At 47.9% G+C, this 27,431-nt stretch overlaps 1 protein-coding gene across 17 annotated transcripts in view; it reads left to right on the forward strand.

Moving 5' to 3' along the window:
* LOC119955849 (dynamin-1) overlaps window positions 1-27,431 on the forward strand; it is a 263,367-nt gene that overhangs the window by 126,681 nt on the left and 109,255 nt on the right. For 13 of the 17 annotated variants that reach the window (XM_038782469.1, XM_038782474.1, XM_038782486.1 and 10 more), the window contains exons 12-15: window positions 2,012-2,082; window positions 7,629-7,680; window positions 10,903-10,914; window positions 15,278-15,391. In XM_038782469.1, coding sequence (XP_038638397.1) covers window positions 2,012-2,082; window positions 7,629-7,680; window positions 10,903-10,914; window positions 15,278-15,391 — 249 coding nt within the window. The remainder of the gene's footprint in view (window positions 1-2,011; window positions 2,083-7,628; window positions 7,681-10,902; window positions 10,915-15,277; window positions 15,392-27,431) is intronic. The other 4 variants (XM_038782477.1, XM_038782480.1, XM_038782476.1 and 1 more) reach the window with 1 other exon arrangement.

Consider the following 27,431-nt stretch of genomic DNA (forward strand, 5'->3'; position numbering starts at 1 on the left):
TAATCCAGAGACCCAGGGTAATGCTCTGGGGACCCGGGTTCAAATCCTGCCCCTGCAGATGGTGAAATTTGAATTCGATAAAAATCTGGAATTAAAAGTCTAACCATGAAACCATTGCTGATTGTTGTAAAAACCCATCTGGTTCACTAAAGTCCTTCAGGGAAGGAAATCTGACATCCTGACCTGGTCTGGCCTACATGCGACTACAGACCCACACAGCATTGTGGTTGACCTTTAACTGCCCCCCCCCCCCCCCCCCCAAAATGGTCGAGCAAGTCACTCAGTTCAAGAGCAATTAGGGATGGGCGACAAATGCTAGTCCAGCCAACGATGCCCACATCCCAAGAACAAATTTCTTAAAATTCCATTGCGCAAGGAAACTTTCCTCACATGTTGCCTCTTGTTCTTTTACCCAGTGTACCCTGATTATCAATCCTTCTCCTGCCATTGAGAATGATTTCTCCTTATTTACTCTTTCAAAACCTTCCACGATTTGGCTCCTCTGTTGTAGAAACAGACAATCGGATAATTGCAATGATAAAAATCGAGCTCTCTAATTGAGATTTGAGCTAGTCCACAGGACACTCTTTCTAATTTAGAAACTCCTCCCCTTAGAGATTTTCCCTAGCAGTTGATTGGTTGTTCAGAGTGTGACCCTTACTCAATAATGCTGGTCTTAAAGTGGCAATCACGATATCCCTCCCCCTTTAACTCTTTTTTAACAATCTTTATTTACCAAGTTACTTTATATAGGTGAATAGAAAATACTATCAAATCTGAGAAACAATTACGTTTGTACTTAGTCCTGAATTCTAATTACACACTATACACTTGGGTTCGATAATTATAAATCCAGTCTTTAAGAAGGTTTGCTGTTTCTGGTAGAGTGGTGTAATTCTATAGTTTGAGATGCTTCCACGGGATCAGTGTTAACAGGAACTGGAGTAACAGGTACCTCTTTTGGCACAGGCAGTTCATTGCTATTTGTTTCAGCTGAGATGTCAGTTATACCTATAACAGGCCAATCAGGTTCTTTGGTGCTTGAAACATTTCTTGATGGGAACAGTGACTGCTGGAGAATCTCTCTACTCTTCAAGTGGTCCATGTGTTTATCGACAATCTGCCCCTCCATGTCTACTTGGGGGTTCTGGTGTCTGAGACCAATGATTCCTGGGATCCAACTTGGTCCATACCAAAGATTTTCACACGGTTTCATGTACCATAAACCTCTGTGCTCTTCGCATGACTCTGTGCGAATCATGGCTTATTATCTGATTACCTTGTCTGATCTCTGCCCTCCCTGGCAAATTTGGAAAGATGAGGCATAGTTTTTTTCCGCACTTTCTGATTCTGATACAGATTTCCAACATCTGTAGTATTTTGCTTTTATTTTGTGAGAATTCCGTTCGGTCTGTTGTAATTTTGTTTTGTTTTTTTATCGATCCGTATATTCAACACCTACATTTTATTTAATCCGGGGAAATTGTGCATTCTACCAGAGGGTAGCACAACGGTTAGCACTGTTGCTTCACAGCTCCAGGGCCCCAGGTTAGATTCCCGGCTTGGGTCATTGCCCATTGTGAGTCTGCACATTTTCCCGTGTCTGCGTGGGTTTCCTCCAGGTGCTCCGGTTTCCTCCCACAAGTCCCGAAAGATGTGCTATTAGGTAATTTGAACATTCTGAATTCTCCCTCTGTGTCCCCAAACAGGCGCAGGAGTGTGGCGACTCGGGGCAGTAACTTCATTGCAGTGTTAATGTAAGCCTACCTGTGACAATAAATATTATTATTTACCATGTATTTGTTTTGGAATTGCAGCATTTCTTGTTTTGCGATTTAGTTTTTCCAATGATTCTTATTTTAGATGCATTTGTTTTTTTAAAAGGCTCGGCAGGTTTAAAAAAAAACGTTGCTGGGTCCTTCACCTTTTATTCCAGCCCTCTGATGCCCTTATTACATAGCGTGCAGCATCCCTATCATTCAGGCTCAGTGACTGTCCTTTCATCCATCAGGTCATGCTGCTGATAGACATCGAGTTATCCTACATGAACACAAACCACGAGGATTTCATTGGCTTTGCCAAGTAAGTGAATACTCAATCCATCACCTGTATAAATCGTGGAGGACTGTTTCCTATATTGTGATGGACCAGTTGGCAAACAGGAATTCTACTTGAGGCTTCCCCACTGGTTAAGTGGGTGATAATGGGCCTTCCAGGTGCAGCAGGGGAGACTGTAGTTTCCATTGCCTCTCTGTACTGATCTCGCTAATCTCCACCCTCCGGTGCCCAAAGGCTGCAGATTCTTTATCTATCTGGTGACACCTGGTATATATATGCTTGAGTGTCCACATGAGCATGAAGGAGGCAATGGTATGAGTAGTATTGCCACTATACAGCAGAGGGCAGCAGAGCAGAGCTACTGATCAGCTGTTCTGGGGAAATTTGCATACGTGCAGTGCGGTCAGCCTAAGTTGAAGGTGAATCTGCGAAGGGGACCCGAGGAGTTTGAGTGAAGGCAATCATCCAGCAGAGGGCAGCAGAGCAGAGCTACTGATCAGCTGTTCTGGGGAAATTTGCATACGTGCAGTGCGGTCAGCCTAAGTTGAAGGTGAATCTGCGAAGGGGACCCGAGGAGTTTGAGTGAAGGCAATCATCCAGCAGAGGGCAGCAGAGCAGAGCTACTGATCAGCTGTTCTGGGGAAATTTGCATACGTGCAGTGCGGTCAGCCTAAGTTGAAGGATGGTTTGTGGAGAGGCTGTTGGCAAGTGACAGTTAAACCCGAAACACTTCGTGAGTGTTTCCCACCCTACCTCCTCCTCTAACCAACCCCCCCACCCCACGGTGGTTGGGAAGCGGGAGCAGGGGCCTGTCGTGAAGGTGAGTGAGTGCCTTTAAATTTGCTTACCTTTGAGCGGGAGCAGGGTTTGAGGTAATATCAGGTAAGCTCTTCCTTTCTTTTTCTTTTTCTTGTTATTTTTTAAATCTAGAGGTGATGTCAGGGAAGGCAGTACAATGCTCCTCCTGCAGAATGTTTGAGGTGAGGGACGCCGTCAGTGTCCCTGCTGATTTCATCTGTGGGAAGTGCACCCAACTCCAGCTCCTCAAAAACCGTGTTAGGGACCTGGAGCTTGAGCTGGATGAACTTCGGATCATTCGGGAGGCAGAGGGGGTCATAGATAGGAGCTTCAGGGAAATAGTTACACCAGAGACTGGAGATAGATGGGTAACTGTAAGAGGGACTGGGAAGAAGCAGTCAGTGCAGGGACCCCCTGCGGTCGTTCCCCTGAGTAACAAGTATACCGTTTTGGATACTTGTGGGGGGGACGACTTACCAGGGGTAAGCCATGGGGTACGGGCCTCTGGCACGGAGTCTGTCCCTGTTGCTCAGAAGGGAAGGGGGGAAAGGAGTAGAACATTAGTAATTGGGGACTCAATAGTCAGGGGCACAGATAGGAGATTTTGTGGGAGCGACAGAGACTCACGTTTGGTATGTTGCCTCCCAGGTGCAAGGGTACGTGATGTCTCGGATCGTGTTTTCCGGGTCCTTAAGGGGGAGGGGGAGCAGCCCCAAGTCGTAGTCCACATTGGCACTAACGACATAGGTAGGAAAGGGGACAAGGATGTCAGGCAGGCCTTTAGGGAGCTAGGATGGAAGCTCAGAGCGAGAACAAACAGAGTTGTTATCTCTGGGTTGTTGCCCGTGCCACGTGATAGTGAGATGAGGAATAGGGAGAGAGAGCAATTAAACACGTGGCTACAGGGATGGTGCAGGCGGGAGGGATTCAGATTTCTGGATAACTGGGGCTCTTTCTGGGGAAGGTGGGACCTCTATAGACAGGATGGTCTACATCTGAACCTGAGGGGCACCAATATCCTGGGGGGGAGATTTGTTAGTGCTCTTTGGGGGGGTTTAAACTAATTCAGCAGGGGCATGGGAACCTGGATTGTAGTTTTAGGGTACGGGAGATTGAGAGTATAGAGGTCAGGAGCACAGATTTGACTTCGCAGGAGGGTGCCAGTGTTCAGGTAGGTGGTTTGAAGTGTGTCTACTTCAATGCCAGGAGTATACGAAATAAGGTAGGGGAACTGGCAGCATGGGTTGGTACCTGGGACTTCGATGTTGTGGCCATTTCAGAGACATGGATAGAGCAGGGACAGGAATGGTTGTTGCAGGTTCCGGGGTTTAGGTGTTTTAGTAAGTTCAGAGAAGGGGGCAAAAGAGGGGGAGGTGTGGCGCTGCTAGTCAAGGACAGTATTACGGTGGCGGAAAGGATGCTAGATGGGGACTCTTCTTCTGAGGTAGTATGGGCTGAGGTTAGAAACAGGAAAGGAGAGGTCACCCTGTTGGGAGTTTTCTATAGGCCACCTAATAGTTCTAGGGATGTAGAGGAAAGGATGGCGAAGATGATTCTGGAAAAGAGCGAAAGTAACAGGGTAGTTGTTATGGGAGACTTTAACTTTCCAAATATTGACTGGAAAAGATATAGTTCGAGTACATTAGATGGGTCATTCTTTGTACAATGTGTGCAGGAGGGTTTCCTGACACAATATGTTGACAGGCCAACAAGAGGCGAGGCCACATTGGATTTGGTTTTGGGTAATGAACCAGGCCAGGTGTTAGATCTGGAGGTAGGTGAGCACTTTGGAAACAGTGACCACAATTCGGTGACCTTTACGTTAGTGATGGAAAGGGATAAGTATACCCCGCAGGGCAAGAGTTATAGCTGGGGGAAGGGCAATTATGATGCCATTAGACATGACTTAGGATGTGTTGGTTGGAGAAGTAGGCTGCAAGGGTTGGGCACACTGGATATGTGGAGTTTGTTCAAGGAACAGCTATTGCATGTTCTTGATAAGTACGTACCAGTCAGGCAGGGAGGAAGGGGTCGAGCGAGGGAACCGTGGTTTACCAAAGAAGTGGAATCTCTTGTTAAGAGGAAGAAGGAGGCCTATGTAAAGATGAGGCGTGAAGTTTCAGTTGGGGCGCTTGATATTTACAAGGAAGCGAGGAATGATCTAAAGAGAGAGCTGAGACGAGCAAGGAGGGGACATGAGAAGTCTTTGGCAGGTAGGATCAAGGAAAACCCAAAAGCTTTCTATAGGTATGTCAGGAATAAAAGAATGACTAGGGTAAGAGTAGGGCCAGTCAAGGACAGTGGTGGGAAGTTGTGTGTGGAGGCTGAGGAGATAAGCGAGATACTAAATGAATACTTTTCGTCAGTATTCACTCAAGAAAAAGATAATATTGTGGAGGAGAATGCTGAGACCCAGGCTAATAGAATAGATGGCATTGAGGTGCGTAGGGAAGAAGTGTTGGCAATTCTGGACAAGGTGAAAATAGATAAGTCCCCGGGGCCGGATGGGATTTATCCTAGGATTCTCTGGGAAGCCAGGGAAGAGATTGCTGAGCCTTTGGCTTTGATTTTTAGGTCATCATTGGCTACAGGAATAGTGCCAGAGGACTGGAGGATAGCAAATGTGGTCCCTTTGTTCAAGAAGGGGAGTAGAGATAACCCCGGTAACTATAGGCCGGTGAGCCTAACGTCTGTGGTGGGTAAAGTCTTGGAGAGGATTATAAAAGATACGATTTATAATCATCTAGATAGGAATAATATGATTAGGGACAGTCAGCATGGTTTTGTGAAGGGTAGGTCATGCCTCACAAACCTTATCGAGTTCTTTGAGAAGGTGACTGAACAGGTAGACGAGGGTAGAGCAGTTGATGTGGTGTATATGGATTTCAGTAAAGCGTTTGATAAGGTTCCCCACGGTCGTCTATTGCAGAAAATACGGAGGCTGGGGATTGAGGGTGATTTAGAGATGTGGATCAAAAATTGGCTAGTTGAAAGAAGACAGAGAGTGGTAGTTGATGGGAAATGTTCAGAATGGAGTTCAGTTACGAGTGGCGTACCACAAGGATCTGTTCTGGGGCCGTTGCTGTTTGTCATTTTTATAAATGACCTAGAGGAGGGCGCAGAAGGATGGGTGAGTAAATTTGCAGACGACACTAAAGTCGGTGGAGTTGTAGACAGTGCGGAAGGATGTTGCAGGTTACAGAGGGACATAGATAGGCTGCAGAGCTGGGCTGAGAGGTGGCAAATGGAGTTTAATGTGGAGAAGTGTGAGGTGATTCACTTTGGAAAGAATAACAGAAATGCGGAATATTTGGCTAATGGTAAAATTCTTGGTAGTGTGGATGAGCAGAGGGATCTCGGTGTCCATGTACATAGATCCCTGAAAGTTGCCACCCAGGTTGATAGGGTTGTGAAGAAGGCCTATGGTGTGTTGGCCTTTATTGGTAGAGGGATTGAGTTCCGGAGCCATGAGGTCATGTTGCAGTTGTACAAAACTCTAGTACGGCCGCATTTGGAGTATTGCGTACAGTTCTGGTCGCCTCATTATAGGAAGGACGTGGAAGCTTTGGAACGGGTGCAGAGGAGATTTACCAGGATGTTGCCTGGTATGGAGGGAAAATCTTATGAGGAAAGGCTGATGGACTTGAGGTTGTTTTCGTTAGAGAGAAGAAGGTTAAGAGGTGACTTAATAGAGGCATACAAAATGATCAGAGGGTTAGATAGGGTGGACAGCGAGAGCCTTCTCCCGCGGATGGAGGTGGCTAGCACGAGGGGACATAGCCTTAAATTGAGGGGTAATAGATATAGGACAGAGGTCAGAGGTGGGTTTTTTACGCAAAGAGTGGTGAGGCCGTGGAATGCCCTACCTGCAACAGTAGTGAACATGCCAACATTGAGGGCATTTAAAAATTTATTGGATAAGCATATGGATGATAAGGGCATAGTGTAGGTTAGATGGCCTTTAGATTTTTTCCATGTCGGTGCAACATCGAGGGCCGAAGGGCCTGTACTGCGCTGTATCGTTCTATGTTCTATGTTCTATACCAGGGGCAGGTTTAGCTCGGTTTCTTAACAGCTGGTTTGTAATGCAGAGCGAGGCCAATTCCCGTACCGGCTGAGGCCATTCACCAACGCCCCGCCTTCTCAACCCTGCCCCTCCCCTGAGGTGTGGTGATCCTCAGGTTAAATCACCACCAGTCAGCTCTCCCCCTCAAAAGGGGAAAGCAGCCTACGGTCATCAGGGACTATGGCGACTTTATTTTCCTTCCTTTAGACTAGCAATCCAGGGACCCAGGATAATGCTCTGGCGACCCGGGTTTGAATCCCACCACCAGATAGCGAAGCTTGAATTTAATAAAAAGCTGGAATTCTGAGACCATTAAATTCCCATGAAACGATTGTGGTAGATATTTGCCATCCTTACTTGGTCTGGCCTATGAGAGACTCCAGACCCACAGCAATATGGTTGCTTAAGTGGCCGAGCGAGACACTCAATCCAAGGAAAATTTGGGATGGGATAAATCCTGGCCCAAATGTGTCCCACAACCCATGAATGAATTTAAAAAAACTTGAGGGACCCTAGCCCACCCAACATGTATCAGCTCCTTCAGACACTTGATTGGGAAGTGACCAGAAGCCAATTAACTGTATTTTAAGGTAATTTTAAGGTTTGGCTCTCCTATCCCTCAGCAGGTTGTGTGAATATTCAATGGATTATTTCTCTGTTAACTGTTTTGGAAATCTGAAAATTGCAATCCCTCCCTGTTTTTCAGTGCGCAACCAAGGAGCAATCAAATGAGCAAGAAGAAGGCTGCAGGCAATCAGGTATTGGACCCGTAACCGGGAGCAACTGGTTTCTTAGGATACAGTCAGGCTATTGTCTGTGATTGGACGGAAGGCTTGGATCTGCCCAGGCTAAATTTCAAATTTAAAACGTGTCCCTGAAGGACAGATGCCGGTACTTAGTGGCCTGAAATGGGGCAGATCTTGGATCGCAGGCCGCCTGCTCACGAGTGGACTATCACGTACGTTGATGGTAATATTTCAGGAGGAATTGGTTTCCCAGGTGAAAGAGTGGGTACCTACTCCATTGAGTGATGCATTGGATCATGCAGGCTAGCAAGGGTCCCCGGTTCAATGTCTGGCCTTTGGGAGGTTTGAGTCACTCCACTCGGCCCAATCCGCCTGATTCTTTTCTGACCTGATGGTACCGTCACCTGACACATTGACAATGGATTTCGATCAGGTGCAGGTCCCGGGTGTTCCTCTTAGAGCTTTCTCCATGGCTAGAATTTTCCGTGACCTCTGCAGGCATGTTCACAGGCAGGGGGATGGCTGTAAAATTCTTCAGAAGGCCTTTTCATTGGGTTCCTGCCTGCCCTGACCTCTTCGCAACTTTATGGTGGGAAGAGCGAAGACTAGGCCCTCTCTTCGCCCCCCCTCCCCCCCTCATTCATGCCTCAGTTGAGGCTCTTAAGTTGCCAATTAATTACCATTGAAGCTGGTTGAGCTCAGTGGGCTAGACAGCTGGTTTGTAGTGCAGAACAAGGCCAGCAGTGCGGGATCAATCCCGTACCAGCTGAGAATTCTGAATTCTCCCTCCGTGTACCCGAACAGGTGCCGAAATGTGGCAACTAGGGGATTTTCACAGTAACTTCATTGTAGTGTTAATGTCAGCCTACTGTAAACAATAAAGATTATTTATTTATTTAAGGGCCATTTCCTGCCCAGCCTTGATTGCCAGGCCGATGGGACAATTCCAGGACAGGGGAAGCCCAAAGGGTGACCCTGCTCAGGCCTTGGGTGGGATGGGGCGGGTAGGGGAACCACCATCAACGGCCCCCTTTCAATATCAGAAACCCCCGCACACGTCCTGGCCCCTCTGGGTGTTCCCAACCCCCGTCTGCCCAAACCTCTGGGCCTCACCTCCCCATTGCTGCCCGAAACTCCCACGTTTACCTCCTCCTGGACTCTGAGGACTGCTTTCTGTCCCAGTCCTGCCCACTGCAGCTTGTAGCCCTGCTGGAACTAGAGAGCTACCGGCCAATATGATGACCAGGCAGTCCTCTGAGGCAGGACTTTCTCCCAAGTGAGGGGCAGAGGTCTCACCACCAGCCAATTAACACTGAGCGATAAATGGCTGCGAGGTAGCCAGTATGCGGGAGAGGGGTTGGGGTTGGGGGGGGTTGGGGGGGGGGGGGGGGGCATTGGACCATGGCCAGGATGTGATTTGGGTGAAATTCATTTGCATCCTAGCTCGTGTCCAATTCAACCCCTGCTGTCTTTTAAGAGGCGTAGTTTTACGAGAGCTCGTCCCTCCCTTTCTTCAGTGCCTGCCACAGGTCAATGGCTTTTACAGCTGGGTTGTAGGGGGTTGATAGGGTTAGCATGGCAGTGGGGGGTGGTGGAGAAATGACACTCACTCCCTAGAAAACATTTGGGAGGTGTTACCTTGGCTGGAGAACGGATAGACCAGCCCAGGATGTACTGAGGCCACTGAATTAAGGAAAGTTTGAACCTGGGTCTTTCACAGCCTTGGGAGTCAAATAGCCTGCCCCTGCCCCTATCCCTATCTGACCACCCCCGAGCCTCTCAGTGTTTTCAAATACAGGCATAAAGTTTAGGAATGAGTACAGGGGTCTAGTGGTGCAGTGGGCAGCATCCCTGCCTCTGCCCCAGGTTCGGGTCCCACCCCAGGACTTGATGGCCCAGTGCCATAACACAGCCCAAGAGGTTGAGCATCAACCTGCAAAATCCTTCCAACGTGAGCCAATGGCAGATGGAACGAACGGGAGCGATTCCTGGTCAGCCATGCTTGATGTGGAGTGGCACCCCTCAAGTTCCAAGCCCCTGGCGACAGACTAGCCACCTGTTCCAGGAAAACCTTCGCCATGGGAACCGATGAAAGCCTGCCTGGTACACCACAAGGTGCGGGAAGAGAGGCAGCAACAAAGGTCTTGTGAATCTTGGTGGCCCAGTTTGTTGCTGGTTTCTTTCTCGGTCTCTCTGTCTGCCTGCCTGTCTTTATCCGGGCTGCTAATAGTGCAAAGTAGAAGGTCACTGCCGAATGCTACAGAAGGGAATTGGTCAGATTGGACTGTGTCAGGGGGAGGGGGTGGAATCTACAGAATGAGGCCCTGATTAGTCTACCTGAAAACCGGAACCAGAGCCTCTTATATCCTGAGGAAAAGACGTCTTGCGTTCGGCTGCCATTCATGAGGACTCTGGCAAGCAAAGATTGCTCCCTACCTATAAATCCTGGAAGATGAAATGCACCAAATTCTACAGCCTCCTTCCCCTTGTCAGAGCTTTATTCAACTTTTGCTGGTCTTAATTTAATTTAATTTTTTTTGGTTGCTTTGTTTGCCGTTTTCATTTTAATTTTCTCATCCAGGTAACGTTTGTGATAATGAAGCTCATTCAAGCGAGACAATACAAGGAAGTAAAATCCTTAAAATGAAACCCGCTGACGCAAAATCAAGTCAGGAAATTTGAACCAAAGTTCCTTTCAAATTTCTGAAATTCTGGAAGTGAGCCAATGAAATCTCAAATTTTTAACGGTTAAGATTTTTCATCGTGGGTTTCTCCCCGTGTCTGCGTGGGTCTCGCCCCCACCACCCAAAGTTGTACAGGGTGGGTGAATTGGCCACGCTAAATTTCCCCTTGATTGGAAAAAAAAAAGAATTGGATACTCTAAATTTATTAAAACAAAAAGATTTATCATCGCGAGCGTCTTTCAGATCTATTTTTTTGGAAAAAAAGAACCAAGCGTTGAACGCAAATGTTTCTTGCGCGGCTCACTTTCCGAATCAACAGCAGTATATAAATCCCTGCCTTGAAATAGCCATGTGTTCTGGTGGCTTGAATGAGCTTCAGTAGTAGGTGTGTTGTATTTGCTGTAAGTGGATTGTACAGTAAGCAAATGCCATCCATTGTACTAGCGTAATAATCAGGCTCATTTATATTCTCCCTTTCTTTATTGAACCTTTTTCCTCTTGCCACTCTTCTGCTTGGCTTCTTTACATCTGCTATGGTTACTCTGTGAAGGATGAAATTATGGTGAGTATATCGTTGCTGTGGAAACGCAGGTTAAGTGTTGGAGCTACATCTGGGTGGAACAGACAGTCCAAATTTGAGATTCGGGCGGGAATGGCCAGATAAGTGAGCTTTTTTTTTGGCAGGTGCATTACCAAGCTGGGAGGTGCCTAAATGGAAAAATCTCTCTCCCCCCCCCCCCCCCCCCCCCCCCCGCACTGCCCCCAACCTACCTTGCCTTCTATTACTAATTTCAATTGATACCTTTCAGTTCACTTCCTCACGCCGGTGAAATTGCAGCAGGATTTTACCAATGGGTGTACATGTTGAATAAGCGGGCAACCCTATGGCAGATGGTGTTCAATGTGTCAGCACGTGACGGGGATCAGAGAAAGACAGATTGGAACTTAGTTGAAAGAGGTGTGGCGGAACGCAAATGTAGGTGCCCATGTACGCCACTGGCGGGCAACCCAGGCTGGTGAGTGGGCCGCCTGATTGACTCTCCTTCATCTCAGTGGGCTGCAAGATTCTAATTGGGCTTGTTCATTCACCATGACCCAATGAATAAGGTTAAATACATTTAATACACACCAAATATTAAGTTCCAGAAAAGACTTAACCATTAATATATTAATAGAATTATTATCAACTTCGAACGGTAAAAACAAAATAAATATTTACGCTTTGGCCACAGAGGACTCTCACAGTCAATGTTGTGTGCAATCAGCACACCCTTCACTTGCCCTCGCTTTGCGTGTGAATCATTTCAGTCATTCGGTTGGGGGAAAAAAAACTACACAGGCATAAATCAGCGGAATCTGGCAACCCTGCGCGTGGGCAACGGTCAACAAAATGGTCGCACTCCGAACCCAGATGCACCGCATGTGGCTCCCCGGGACGCAGGTTGCTCACCGCTGATGGATGCGAATCACTAAAAGCTGGTGCACAGAAGTCGTCAACATGACCAACGTTGCACTTGCCTTTGCCTCACGCTGGGTGGAATGGAAAAGTGAGGAGATGCTGCTTCAGTTCTACAGAGGCCCCCTTGGAATTACATCATTCAGTCCTGGACATTGGCTGCCGGAAAATAGATTAGTCAAGGAGAGAGGACAGAGGAAATTCACCGGAGCGATACTGGGGCTTCGAGGGTGAAATTGCCAGACTGTTATCAAAAATTAACTTGTATTTCTTAAGCTTAGCCAGTTGAATCGAGGCATTCTAGAGTGAATTGGGAAGAATTTGCCGGGTTATGGGGAGAAGGTGTTGGAATCGCTCTCGGTGCAATTTTGTTCAGGGAGCTGCTGCAGACGTGATGGGCCAAATGGCCTCCTTCTGTGCTGTAACAATTCTAAGATTCTGAGACTGACCTTTTTTTTAAAAAAAAAACCTATTGCCCCTGGCCAGGAAAGTCGGGAAGATGTAACTATCTTAAAAATTAGAGCGGGACATTTGGTAGTGAAGTCAGGAAACACTTTTTTGCACCACAGATAGTGAAATGTTAGAATTTTCACAATGGGTTCTGGATTCTGGGGATCAATTGAACATTCCAAGAACCAATTGCTAGATTTTTGTTTGGCAAATATATTGAGTGATATGGAGATGAGGCGCAGATCGACCATGGTCTAAATGACTGGTGGAATAGACTTGAGGGGCTGAATAGTCTCCTCCTAATCCTCTGTTCTTGGAATGGCAAGATGGGGTTTGCATGAAGGAGATCCATGGTCCATTTGATCTGACGTTTGCAGAACACCAATGTTGGCACCTTCCCATGACATTACTGAGCTATTTCTTAAATATCGCTGAAAAGAGAGAAGTGCTGCCGAAGTTTATCGTCTCGCACTCATCAGGACAAAAGCAAGAACAGCAAATTTCAAACAGTCACAACAATTTATGCTGCGTGAGACCAGGATGTCGATTGGTTGTCAAGTGGATTCTGATTGGCTAGGGCGTCACCATGGAGAAAGCAACATGTGTATGAATATGCTAATTAGGTGCAGGAGGAGACCACTCAGCCCCTCGAGCCTGCTCTGCCATTCAATAAGACCATGGCTGATCGAAACTTCAGCCCTACATTCCCGCCTACCCCCTTAATCTTTTAGCCCCTTGGTAATCAAGAACCTATCCAACCCTGTCTTTAAAAGTTATCAAAGACTCTACTTCCACTGCCTTTTGAGGAAGAGAGTTCCAGACAGTTCCTGAGGGTGGCACAGTGGTTAGCACTGCTACCTCACAGCACTAGGGATCCAGGTTCAATCCCAACCAGGGTGACTGTGTGTGGAGTTTGCACTTTCTCCCCGTGTCTGTGTGGGTTTCTTCCGGGTGCTCCGGTTTCCTCCTACAGTCAAAAGATGTGCAGTTTAGGTGGGGTTGCGGGGATGAAGTGGGTGTGTGGACCTAAGGTAAGGTGCTCTTTCAGAGGGTTGGTCCAGACTCGATGGGCTGAATGGCCTCCTTCTGCACTGTAGGGATTCTGTGAATCTTCTATGACTCAGGACCATCTGAGAGAAACGCATTCTTCTCTGTTGGGAACTATAGGCTCCCCAAGCTCCAGGGTAATTCAAACAAGAGGAAAGGCTTGAACATGTTCCTTTTGTATGCAGAGAACAGGCTACTGCAGAAGAATGTACGTAATTTCTAGCAAGCGTAAATGGACCATGTTCCGATCTCAACTGATTATCTTAAACTGTTAGTGTAGCTATTAGCACACTCCCACGTTGGCTGAGGTGTTGCCGTGAAGAAAGAAATCAGTGTCAACTTACTAACCAATCAACACCTCTCCTGCAGTATGGTTGTGGTCGCTCAAAATTTGGTATTTTTGTATTTGTCCTGATGTGTACGAGATGGAAAACTTCAGCAACACGTGATATTCGAGGTCTCTGCTACCAAGCGACTATTCATTTCTTGAGTGCAAGAGGGGGGGGGGGGGGATTGAAGCTATCTGCAAAGCTCTGAGCAATGAGCCCACCAGTCCTCGAATAAGATATTTTGCCTCTGACCACTCCCGCCATTTTGTGTTAATTAGCCGTGGCTTCATCAGTGAAGCTTATTGAGCAAGGACCCTCCCGTGACACAGGAGAGTCTCTCTCCCTTCCCTCTGCCTCGCACACAGTAGCACAAGCCAACTCACTTGTATATCGGCAACATATTCTGGGGTTTAAAAAAAAAGATGGATTGCTCTTCTCTCGTAGATTTTTGCTCTTTGGTAATGCTGGCAAGTGGGTGGTAACCAACGCATATTTTAATTGATTTGTGGAGTTTAACTGAATGTTGAAACCCCTGCCTTTCCCTGATCAGAAAGAGCTGGTGTATTGCAGCATTTCTAATCCTGGTGGAACCCAGATGTACATCTGCTTGACTGTGCGTTTTGTGTGTCTGGTAACGTAGCTTGAGCTGATAGTCTATGGCTCCTGACCCTCTGTCCTGTTGCATGTGGCAGTTTTATTTGTTGTTTTCTATCCTTCCCTTTGATTTAGCTGTAGCCTGTCACGAGTGTGACTGGTGAAATCCCCCCCCTTTCCCTTGATGCCTTGTGATTCCATGGGGAGTGGGTTTGTGTGTTTTATTTTAGGTTCTGGTACTGAGCTGAGATTACGTGTGCGTGCGTGCTGTGATAATTGGGCCATCCACCTTTTCTTTTTTTTGAAGATGGTGATTCTCTGTGATTTTCTGTCAGGCTCTTGCGACTCCCAGTGAAAGTGTCAGTGAAAAGGAGGTTTTGCCGGGGGGTAGGGCCACCTGCGTTTCACTGACAGTCCACGGGCCCCGGCAACACTTGTTTTATCCCGCTCGGATTTTCAAGATTGCCCGTCGGTGTGAATCTGAGCTCTTATCGTGCAAAGGATTTTATGGGACGTTCCTTCTCTACATTTCCTGGTGTGTTGGTCCCAGCTCCTAACACCTTCCGCTGGAAAAGCACAAACCTAATTGTTTCTTTCCCAATGCAAAAGCTTCACGTTTTGGCCGTTATTCCCCAAAAACCCCAGAGGCCCATGTCCTCCCGTGATGCCCAAAATGGAAATGTGAACGGGAGGGCTAATCCAGTGGGAATATTTTCTTGCCCTGACGCCTGCAGCCCTTTTAATAATATGTTGGGTGCGCGCTTGAGGATGTACGTTGACCTGGGGGGGGGGGTTAGTTGGGGGAGGGGTGATGATTAGAAACTGCTCAAGTTCCGCTCGCGTTTTTGATTGTGCGTCAATAACCCTCAAGTAATCCTCAACTATCCATTTTTTTCTGCCACAGAAGCCACTGTAATCTTTTGCCATAACGTGCCCTGATTTACATTAGATGATGTGTGTGAATCCAAGCTGTGCGTTATCGGTGAGAGACGATAGTTACTAACCTGCTTTCCCGCTTCCTCATGAATTCTCCCTGATATTTGTTTCAGGTGATCAGGAAGGGCTGGCTCACCATCAACAACATCGGCATCATGAAAGGAGGGGCGAAAGAATACTGGTTTGTGCTGACTGCTGAGAATCTTTCCTGGTACAAGGACGATGAGGTCAGTTCTTCACTTTCCCCCTTTCTATAAACGTGCTGGCGGTCGGGATGAGCAATTGTTGCTTTGTTTTCAATTTGGGAAACCTAGGAGGTAGTGGTATGGGTGGGGTGGGGCAGCGCATAGGTCCATCGGGGTGGGACCTCCGCAAGGCTGGCAGGTACAGGGGAGATGGTGAGGTAGGTCAGGAAGCGATGCCAAGCAAAAGCTTTTAAAAGTTTGTGGATTGCAGGAAGGACTGGTGGAAGTGTAGCAATTGGACAAATTTTGGGGTGAAATCTGTGGAATCCCTGCAGTGCAGAAGGCCAGTCGGCCCATCGAGTCTACACCAACCCAGCCAAGGCCCACTCGCCCATGCTATCCCCTTAACCATATAACCGCCATCTAACCAGCACATATTTGGGCCATATCTCAGTGTCTCACACTAAGTCCAGTTTCCCTAGCACCCCTGTGCTAACTGGACATTGGCTCCCGGTCAAGCAACGTCTTGATTTGAAAATTCTCAACCCTTGTTTTCCCAATCGCTCCGTGGCCTCGCCCCCTCCCTATCTCTCTAAGTTCCTCCTGCCCACAACTCGCTGGGATATCTGCGCTGCTCTTAACTCTGGCCTCTTGAAAATCCCCGAGCCCCAACATTGGTGACCATATCTTCAGTTGCCTTGGTGTTTGGCAGTGGAATTCCCTCTCCACTCCTCCCAGCCTTTCAACTTAAAATCCCTCCTTAAAACCTGCCTCTTTAACCAAGTTTTTGATCTTCTGATCTAACAGCCCCTTATATTTTGTTTCACAATGCTCCTGTGAAATTCCTTGGGAGGTTTTATTCCATCAATAGGTGCTGCATAGCGTATCCGTTGGTGTCTTGACATTGCCAGGGGAGATGCTAAGCGGAGGGGGAGCATGAAGAGTAACAATTGGATGTCGGGAGAAATTCAGGGTCATGGAGGCTGAAGGAGACAATGAATGTGGAGTCGTGAAGTTTGAAAACGAGGGCTGGTATATCAGCAACATTATTTTTGCACATTGTGTCCAGGGAGCCCAGAAGTGGAAGCTTTAGATGGAGAGATTTATACTTTACAGGAAGTTGAGGGGTCTAAGAGGACACCAAGCTTTTTGGAGGCAGTTCAACAAGCTCAGTGCAAGAAATTCATTCACCTCCACTACTTAATACCTGCTGAGCGATTATATATTGGCGTCTTATGCCTCGTCTCTGAGGCTCGATACGATATTCCCACATGCCTTCGCAGTCCAGACCCACGTTGAATCCTTCCATTGACAACCTAACAAAATAATCTCAAAAAATGCTGCCAATGTAAAAAAAAAATCCAAAGTATGGTCCTGGGAGATGAGGAGTTCCACTAAACACACAACAGAGGATTAATGTAGCTTAAACTGGGAATGTATCCAAGGATTCCTCAGTTGTATTGGAGGAAGAAATCTCAGATACGTGAAAGGGAATGTGAGGTCCAACACTTACTGTGGGGAGGAATCTGGGGCCATGCCCTCTCTCCAGAACATGTTTTAATAGAAACTTTATTCAGTACATTTTCCAGCATTTTGAAGTTTGATGGTTGGTTATCCAGACCCTGACTGGTTACATAACACTGTTGGGTGGCTCTGATGTGTTTGCTGGTGGGTTTATTTGTGCTGCAAAGCTCGGGGAAGGACTTCCTACACAGGCACAGTTGCAGTCTCCTTGTTAGTGTTGTTATGGGCCAGGGTTTAGAGAACCCCAAAGTGTATCATGGAGTTCACCTGACCCACAACGTTTAATAGATTGTGGTATGGGGAGCACACGGCCCACTCTACAGGTGTGGTACAACAGAAATGGAAAAGTATTTGTTAAAGCAAAACAATGTTTATTCTATGAACTCAAGTTAACCTTTTTGAAACATACAGTGAACATCTTAGCAACCATTAATTCAAATACAACCCCCAAAGAATACAACACTAAGTAGTCCTTAATAACTTCCCAAACAACATCCAGAAGACAGAAGAAGCACCTTTTAACAGAAGCACATTAGGTTTACATTCACTACTGAAAACATTTATAATTCTGAATGCACCAAATGATCAAGAGATAGTCTTTTCATGGCAGAGAGATCAACAGTACACCTGATCGATCTGGCTTCAGCTCCAACACTGAAAACAAAACTGAAACACACCCTGCCGCAAACGCCTAAAACGAAAGTAAAAAGCTGACAGACAGCCCAGCTCCACCCACTCTCTGACATCACTGCAGCAGTAAACACCCATTTCTTAAAGGTACTCTCACTACAGATATTTATATACACACCCATTTATAAACACCCATTTCTTAAAGGTACTCTCACATGACAGTGTTAGCTGCCGGCATTCAGTCAAACACGTTAACTTCACAAAGTCTAACAATAAAGTTTTTGAGTTATCCATTTTTAAATCTGTGCAGTCCTTAATCAATTGCAAGTTCTTGTATCCACTCCACCTATGATTAACCAACTCTTCCCTCTGCTTCTGATCTTTCATGAAATGGAGATGTATGCTCAGGAAATTTTGCTAAACGTGATTCTTAATTTACAAGGTGGAGAATTGATATTAATATTTAGTTGAAGGACACTTCAATGGTTCAAAAAAATTGATAAAGCGTTCGAATAAAATATTTTAAGAATAGTTATTGTCCTATATGTCTCCTTAATGTCTCCTTACGCGGCTCAGTGTCAGATAATGCTCTTGTGAAGTACCTAATACGTTAAAAGTGTTATATCAATGTAAGATGTTGGGACAATATAAAGTATTTTTAAAAGTCAAACTGTAAGAAATCTGAGCCATTTACACATTGCTGTCTTTCATTTTAACATAAGGAAAAAAGTCAATGTTTTGTGGAGATTCTTTGATCAACTCTGCAGTTATTTTATTCCAATTCAGGGTATTATTCAATACTGCTTTGTTCCTTCCTATGTGTGCTAATATCAGCTTTTGACAATATGTTGGGTAAATAACTTTTATATGTTTTGACAATGCCCCATATTGAACTGTGTTTTACTGCTAACTTGTGAAGAAAAATGGTGCAGTATTTGTTATAAATGTTGGTTACAATACAATCCATGAGAGCATTGCACTGTACTGAGGGAGGTAGTGTAGAATGTATTGACGCAATGGTTTGCTTCATTATAACCTTGTAGACCTCAGAGCTTCATGCTTGCACTGAGGGCCCTGACTGACCTTTTGGCTGTCTGACCTTTTCCTCACCTCCCCCTCCTCTTTAAACCTCCCACTTTTGACCAAGGTTTTGGTCACCGGTCCTAATGTTTCCTTCAGTGTTATATTTGTGTCTGCTAACGCTCCGGTGAAGCGTCTCAAGATGCCTTACGCAGTTAAAAGTGCTATTTAAATACACGTTTTTGTTGTTGTCGTGATGATCGGATCTGGACTGCACTGCCCGAGAGTGTGGTGGAGGCAAGTTTAACCAAGGCTTTCAAAAGGGAATTATCTGAGGAGAAAATAATTCAGGAGGACAGGGAAAAGTCCAGAGGAGTTGGACGAGATGGGTTGCTCTTGTGGACAGCTGGCACAGGCGTGACTGATTTAATGGCCTCCTACTATGCTGTGACCATCCAATGAATTTCTGAACTGCAGTCCGGAGTGACCATAAGATGCAGGAGCAGGAGTCAACCATTCGGCCCATCGAGTCTACTCAGCCATTCAATGAGATCATGACTGATCTGGGGCGGGATTCTCCGACCCCCCGCCGGCACTGGATATTTGGCAGGGGCAGGAATCGCGCCAGCCGGCAGGCCCCCCCCCCCCCCCCACACCCCCCCCCCCCCCCCCGGCGATTCTCTGGCCCGTGATGGGCCGAAGTCCCGCTTCTGTTATGACGGTCCCGCCGGCGTGAATCAAACCACCTTCCTTACCGGCGGGACCAGGCGGCGTTGGCGGGCCCCGGGGTCCTGGGGTGGGGGGGGGGGGGGGGGGGGGGGTGGGAGGAGGGGGGGGGGACGCGGGGCGATCTGGCCCCGGGAGGTGCCCCCACAGTAGCCTGGCCCACAATCCGGTCCCACCGATCGCGGCCGCTGGGCCTGTGCTGTGGGGGCACTATTTTCCTTCCGCGTCGGGCTTCAGCCTCTGTGATGGCTGACGCGGAGATGACCCCCCCCCCCTGCGCATGCACAGGGTGATGTCAGCAGCCGCTGATACTCCCGTGCACGCGCGGACTTCCTCTGGCCGGCATAGTCCTTTCGGCCCCGGCTGGCGTGGCGCCAAAGGCCTTTCCCGCCAGTCGGCAGCGTGCCAACCTCTCCGGCACGGGCCTAGCCCCTCAACGTGAGAGCTTGTCCCCTAAAGGTGCGGAGGATTCCACACCTTTGGGGCAGCCTAATGCCGGAGTGGTTCACGCCACTCCATCCCACCGGGACCCCCCGCCCCGCCGGGAGAATCCAGCCCCTGATATGATAATCTTCAACTCCACTTTCCTGCCTTTGCCCCATAACCCTCATTGATTAAAAATATCTATCTCAGCCTCGAACATACACAATAACCCAGCCTCTGCAACCCCTTGTGGTAAAGAATTCCACAGATTCACTACCCTTCCGAGAGAAGAAATTCCTCCTCATCTCGGTCTTAAATGGGTGACCCCCTTACTCTGATATTATTGTTTTTTAAAATAATTTTTATTGTCACAAGTAGGCTTACATGAACACTGCAATGAAGTTGCTGTGAAAATCCCCTAGTCGCCACACTCCGGCGCCTGTTCGGGTACACTGAGGGAGATTTCAGAATGTCCAATTCACCTAACAAGCATGTATTTTGGAACGTGTGGGAGGATATACCCTCTGACTGTGGACCCTCCGTCGGAGTGCAGTCCAGATCTTTCCTTTTTGTCGAAGTGTCTGCTCCAGTTGCCCTCGTCATTGTGTGACCCCCACTCCTCCTCCTGGGTGCTCCTGTTAATAGGGCAAAGCCGCACATCATCGTCCTCCTTTTGCAGGGCAGTCAGAGCCTGAGATGGCACCGGGCTGTGGTATGCAAGGAGCAGAAACCACATGAACTGCGAACAGTCACAGACGCTGCTGTGTCCACATCCAGGGATTAGGATCCTGTAAAAGATTTGAAGCCACAAGGACTGACCTCAATGCCTTGTGGGGCACTGGCAGGGTGTTCAGATGGCATTGCCAAGGTGGCAGGCTGGCATTTTGCCCGCGTCGGGGATTGGGCCCCAGGGGTGGCCCTGCTGGTATGTGCCTGTGTGTGGGGTGGGTGGGGGGGGGGGGGGGGGGGGGGGGGGGGGCACCCCCCCCCCCCCCCCCCCCCCAGGGTAGGTTCAGGTGTTGGAAGAGTCCGGGGGTCACGCCAGGGGCGGGGTTGAGAGAACGGGGGAACATTTATGCGGCTCTCGGGGAGCATTCCCCAACGAGGGCCGAAATAAAAAAGTTACATCGCAGGGTCAAGCGCCAGGAACGAACCTTCGATTCCCTCCCAGAATGGACTCTTTTTTTTTAAGTTAAATCGCACCCAAAGACTAAAGCTTGAGTCTGATGTTTTTTAAAATTGAAAGCAATTTACCGCTTCATCAAAAATGTAACTTGAGATGGACTCCATCAGCAATATTTACTCAGTATCTAGTGTCTTGGCCTTTATAATGGTCCATGTGTTCAAATACTGAACATCTAAATACACAGTGATGCCTGTAGATGTCTCTTGCTCCATCTAGTGGTTACAGGTAACATTATTCAACCTTTTACACTTCACATTGCCTTGAGGGATCTCTAAATTTTGGACGGGAGATAATTATTGGCTGGAGCACAAGGAAGCATTTCCCGGCTCCTCTTCAAAATAGTGTCAATGGTATCTTTTTCATCTGGCCGAGTGGCAGCCAGGGCCTTGGTTTAATGACCTAATTCACAATCAATGGACACGAAACTTAGATGAAGTCCGAACGAAAGGCTTTAATTTGCAAGAAGTGGCCCCGGCAGCAGACGTACAGAAGAATGGCTGGCTGCCGGGGGATACGGGTTCTTATACGCCGCCTCATAGACGGAGCTACCTTCCTCTCAGCCAATCGGCTGAGAGGCACACGATACCTGGGCCAATGGGCAGCGAGTCCTCTGCACCAATGGCAGCTCACACTCCCAGGTACCGTAATACCCTTAGTCATACTACCACATGACCATTGCAAAGGCAACTCCTCGGACAGTGCAGCCGTCCATCAGTGCTGCATCGAAGTGTGAGGCCGGATTATATACTCAAATCTTTAAGGTGGGGCGGCCTCCAAAACCTTCTCATTCCAAGGTGAGAATTCTACTAAGGCTGACACCTGGAGCAGGACTTTTGCCCGGATGGAGGAAGCTAGGCTCAAAAGCTTGGCATGATGCAGCACCCAGGCCACTTTGCAAGAGGTGGGATAGGGACTGGTAGGGCTACCTGCCTGCAAGCGGTGGGCAGCTAATTAAGGGCTTTTAAGTGCCACTTGAAGCCTATTATCAGCGGAGAGTTTCCCCGGCAGCCGATCAGAGGGCCAGTACGCCACAGGCCGTCATGTGGATTGAAGCTCGTTCCATAATGGTAGTGTTGTGTTATGCTTCTTCATGGAGCATAAGCTGCTTCCTTGATGTACGCTCTGACAAAGGAAGGTTCAGACTTGGAGATAGGTTTAACACATTTATTGAACAGTTAACAATTCTCCTACTTGGGTTCGACTCTCCTGCTAATCTCGTTATAGTAACTCAGTCTAACTAACCAGTCTGTTCTAAGCCATGTGGTGGGTGTGATGCTTCTGATCTGCCCCTGTGCTTCTCTCTGAGTGTCGCCTATGGAAAGAGACAGAGCATGTGTGCCCTGTCCTTGTATATGGGTTGTGTAATGCCCCCTTGTGGTAGTTTCACCTCTGGGTGTCTTGACTGCCCATTGGTCGTGTCCTATTCTATGTGTTCATTAGCTGTATGTCTGCATGTCATAACATCTCCGGTGCTCCCTCTAGTGTTTACTTAGTTGTAGTGTAGTTACATTAACCCCTTGTGTATTTACAGTGATGCACATCACCACAGGTAGCTTGATAGCTGATTTCATTTTGTTTTGTTTCAAAGTTTAAAATAGTTGGAAGGAGGTCACCTCAAACTTGAGGCATCCTCACCCTCGCTCTCTCTCTCTCTAACCTTAAAAGGGCAGCCTGCCACAACTTCCCAGCTGGAAGCCTCCTATTGGTCCTCCAGCTCTAAGAGGCAACCATCCATTCTTAATTGGACGTTGAGCCCACCCTCTGACCTCTAATTGGCCAATTCAGAGAAAATCGCTATTGGGTAACATTGACCCCATTTAACCTTGGCATCGGTGTCCCAACCCAAAATTCTAACTCTTTGGTTTGTAATGAAACGAAACGAGTTTGAAATTCACGTACCCGTTACAATCTGCTAAATCCCATCACCAAACACCAATTAAACTCTGACTGACCTGAGTTTGTGTTTATTTAACAACAATTGATATTTCTTGGCCTTGAAGTGGCTGCTTACGGTGTTATCCGGCAAGCTGTTGATGTACCAGTCTGAAGCAGGCGGAGGACTGGTAAACTTGTGCAAATCAGGATCCCAGTGCAGTGGTAACCTGTGAGATGCCCTTTCCCCATTCGGCAGAAGTGAGTGTGCAGAAGGTCTGATGATTCAGACGGGGCTTATGGTAAGTCTGAAGGTTTCTTCAGTGGGGGAAGGAGAGGCAGGATCCCACAAGGAAAGTCATTGCCTCCTCTCATCTCCCACCGTCCGGCCTGAAATGCTCCCGTGTTGCTTACAGGGCAACATTGTAGCACAGTGGTTAGCACAGTTGCCACACAGGCTCCAGGATCCCAGGTTCGATTCCCGGCTTGGGTTGCTGTCTGCGTGGAGTCTGCACGTTCTCCCCGTGTCTGCGTGGATTTCCTCCGGGTGCTCCGGTTTCCTCCCACAGTCCAAAAGATGTGCAGGTTAGGTGAATTGACCATAATAAATTGCCCCTTAGTGTCCAAAAAAGGTTAAGTGTGGTTACTGGGTTATGGGGATAGGGTGGAGGTGTGGGCTTAAGTAGGGTGCTCTTTCCAAGGACTGGTGCAGATCCGATGGGCCGATTGGCCTTCTACTGCACTGTAAATTCTATGATTCTATGAAAGCCACTCTCTGGAAGCGAAAGACCGGCAAAGTGCCGTCCAATCTTTGCCTGGTAAAAAAGCCTGGCCCTAACACCCTGTCCTCACGAATCTTTTTTGCATCATCTGACACCAATATCAGAGATTGTGGAATTCATGGGCAGGAGGGGTGGCTAAGGCGAATAGGTAGATTCATTTTAGAGCAAGCTAGGTGATTACGAGAGGGAGAAAGGGTTGGATGATCTGGCAATCGGGTTGAATGAAGTGGACAGAGCGAGAGAGGGCTTGTGTCAATCGTAAACTCTGGCACAGAGCAGTCAGACTAATGACATCTTTCTTTGCTGTAATTCCGATGTAAATATGACGTAAAACATGATGTTACGGGCAGCACGGTGGCGCAGTGGGTTAGCCCTGCTGCCTCACGGCGCCGAGGTCCCAGGTTCGATCCCAGCCCTGAGTCACTGTCCATGTGAAGTTTACACATTCTCCCCGTGTCTGCGTGGGTTTCACCCCCACAACCCAAAGATGTGTAGGGTATGTGGATTGGCCACGCTAAATTGCCCCTTAATGGGAAAAAATTAATTGGGTACTCTAAACTTAAAAAAAAACATGATGTTACAATAATTATCTACAATAATTAAACATCAACCTTGATTGAATTGAACGATAGGAGGAACTCGAGGGGCTGAATGGTCTACTCTTGTAACCATGTGCAAGAGTTTGACTGGGTTGCAATTTAAGAAAAAAAAAGTTTTTCCTTATAAGGAACTGTATTTGACTCTAAATCATCTACAAATGCTTGGTCTTAAACTCATTTTGTAATAATTTCCCCTCTATTTCAGCACGTTTGCCACCCTGCCTGCTGGCCCAGGCAACCTGTAGCCAGTACCTCCTGCTATTGACAGAGACACCAACAAAACCAAATTGCTAATTGTGGTACCAGGTTTCACCTGATGACCTCCCAGGTCCCTCACTGCCTCACCTGGTCGTACAGGTGTTTCATTCTCTTCCATCTCCAGTTTTTTTTTATAAACGAGAAATGTCAATCGTATTTTTTCATCTTATTTGAGGTTGAGCCGGAACTTGATGATGGTAGTGGTCATGTTGGGAATGATAATCTTTATTAGTGTCACAAGTAAGCTTACATGAACACTGCAATGAAGATACTGTGAAAATCCTCCAGTCGCCACACTCCGGCGCCATTTTGGGTACACAGCGGGAGACTTCAGATTGTCCAAATGACCTAACAGCACGTCTTTCGGTACTAGTGGGAGGAAACCCACGCAGACACTGGGAGAACATGCAGACTCCGCACAGACAGTGACCCAAGCTGGAAATCGTACTTGGGACCCTGGCGCTGTGAAGCAACAGTGCTAACCACTGTGTTACCATGTCACCCATGTGAATAGCATTTGACAGGAATTCAGAGATGCATGTGAGAAAGGAACATCTGTGATTATTAGTCCCAGGAGGAATTTCTGGAGTGCATACGGGATGGTTTTCTGAACCGATAGTTTGAGGAACCAATAAGGGAACAGGCCATCTTGGACTGGGTATTGTGCAAGAAGAAAGGATTAGTTGGCAATCTAGTTGTCGGAGAATCCTTGGGGATGAATGACCATAATATGTAGGAATTCTTTATCCAGGTGGACAGTGAGGTTGTTGATTCTGAGATCAGGGCCGGGATTCTCCCCTACCCGGCGGGACTGGGGGCCCCGGTGTGTCAGAGTGGCGTGAACCACTCCGGCATCGGGATGCCCCAAAGGTGCGGAATTCTCCGCACCTTTAGGTGCCAAGCCCTCACATTGAGGGGATAGGCCTGCGCCGGAGTGGTTCCCACTCCGCCGGCTGGCGTGAACGGCCTTTGGTGCCATGCCACCGGGGCCGAAAGGACTTCGCCGGCCGGCGTAAGTCCACGCGTGCGCTGGAGCGTCAGCGGCTGCTGACGTCATCCCGGCACATGCGCAGGGGAGGGGGTCTCTTCCGCCTCCGCCATGGTGAAGACCATGGCAAAGGCGGAAGAAAAAGAGTGCCCCCACGGCACAGGCCCGCCCGCCGATCGGTGGGCCCCGATCGCGGGCCTGGCCACTATGGGGGCACCCCCCGGGACAGATCGCCCCGCGCCCCCCCCCCCCAGGACCCGGCGCCCGCCCGCGCCGCCAGTCCCGCCGGTCAGGTGGGTGTTTTGATTCCCGCCGGCAGGAGAGGCCTGTCAGCGGTGGGACTTCGGCCCATTGCGGGCCGGAGAATCGCCACAGGGGGCCCGCCGACCGGCGCTGCGCGATTCTCGCCACGGCCGAATCTCGGGTGGCGGAGAATTCGGGACACAGCAGGGGCGGGATTGATGCCGGCCCCGGGCGATTCTCCAACCCGGCGGAGGGTCGGAGAATCCCGTCCCAGGATTCTGAATCTGAATAAAGGTAACTATGATGGTATGAGGCATGAGTTGGCTACGATGGCCTGGGAAACATTACTGAAAGGAAGGACAGCGGACAGGCAATGGCAGGCATTCAAGGAACGAACTCCAAAACTCAGTTATTCCTATTTGGCGCAAGAGTGGAAAGGGAACTGTGGCCAAACCACAGCTTACAAGAGAAATGAGAGATAGTATTAGATTCAAAAAAGAGGCATACAAATTAGCAAGATAAAGCAATCAATCCGAGGATTGGGAACAGTTTAAAATTCAGCAAAGATGGACCAAGGGATAGATTAAGAAGAGTAATGTAAAATGTGAACGTGAAAGTAAGGAAGCGGGGAACATAAAAGCTTCTATAGATATGTAAAGAGAAAAAGATTGATTAAAAACGAATCTGGGCCCCTGAGAAATGGGGAATTCATAATGGGGAATAAAGTGGCCGAGGAACTAAATTCGTACTTTGCTTCTATCTTCACAAAGGAAAACATGAATAATGTACTGGATGTTCTGAGTAACACAGTTTTAGTGAGGAGCTGAAGGAAATCAGTGTGAGTAGAGAAATGGTTTGGGGAAATTAATAGGATTGAAGGCAGATAAATCTCCAGGGCCTGATGATCCTCTTCCCAGAGTACTTAAGAACAGAGAACAAAGAACATTACAGCACAGGAACAGGCCCTTCAGCCCACTGATGTACCATCAATTGAACGCGAGACGAGTTGCTGTGCAAAAGTATCGCTTCAATCAGCTAGATGTTAGCCATGCGGTCGATTACAGTATAAGGAAGACCGCTGGGAGTACTGGGTATTTATACCCCGCCCTGGATGTGGGGTTAACTCAGCCTCTCGACCAATCGGGGAGCCGTCACATGACTGGTCTCAACCAATCGGTCGAGAGGCACATGACCGACCAGGGCCAATGGTAAGCCGGTGTTCTGCACCAATGGCAGGCAGCTATGCTAATCATACCACCACACCCACCAGGCTTGTGCAGATCCAGATTCCTTATTTAGACCTACTACTTACTGCTCAAACAATCTGTATCCCTCCATTCCCCGCCTGTTTTCATGTTTCTATCGAGATACATCTTAAATGTTGCTATCATGCCTGCCTCCACCACCTCCAGCAGCAACATGTTCCAGGCACCCACCACCCTCTGTATGAAAACCCTTCCCCGCACATCCCCCCTGAACATTCCCCCCTCTCACCTTGAACCTTGCCCCCTTGTAATTGAGTCTTCCACCCTGGGAAAAACTATTCACCCTGTCTATACCTCTTCTAATTTTGTAGACCGCAATCAGGTCTACCCTCAGCCTCCAACGAAAACAATCCGAGTTTATTCAACCTCTCCTCATGGCTAAAGGAAGTGGCCCTAGACGTAGCAGACCTATTGGTGGTCATTGTCCAAAATCATTTGGAGTCTGGAATTGTTCCTACAGATTTGAGGGTAGCTAATATAAGCTAATATATTCAAACACTGAGGTAGAGAGAAAACAGGGAACTAAAGACCGACCAGTGAGCCTAACGTTGGCAGTAGGGAAGTAG

The sequence above is a fragment of the Scyliorhinus canicula genome, chromosome 21 (genome assembly GCF_902713615.1).
Source record: "Scyliorhinus canicula chromosome 21, sScyCan1.1, whole genome shotgun sequence".
Lineage (NCBI taxonomy): Eukaryota > Metazoa > Chordata > Chondrichthyes > Carcharhiniformes > Scyliorhinidae > Scyliorhinus > Scyliorhinus canicula.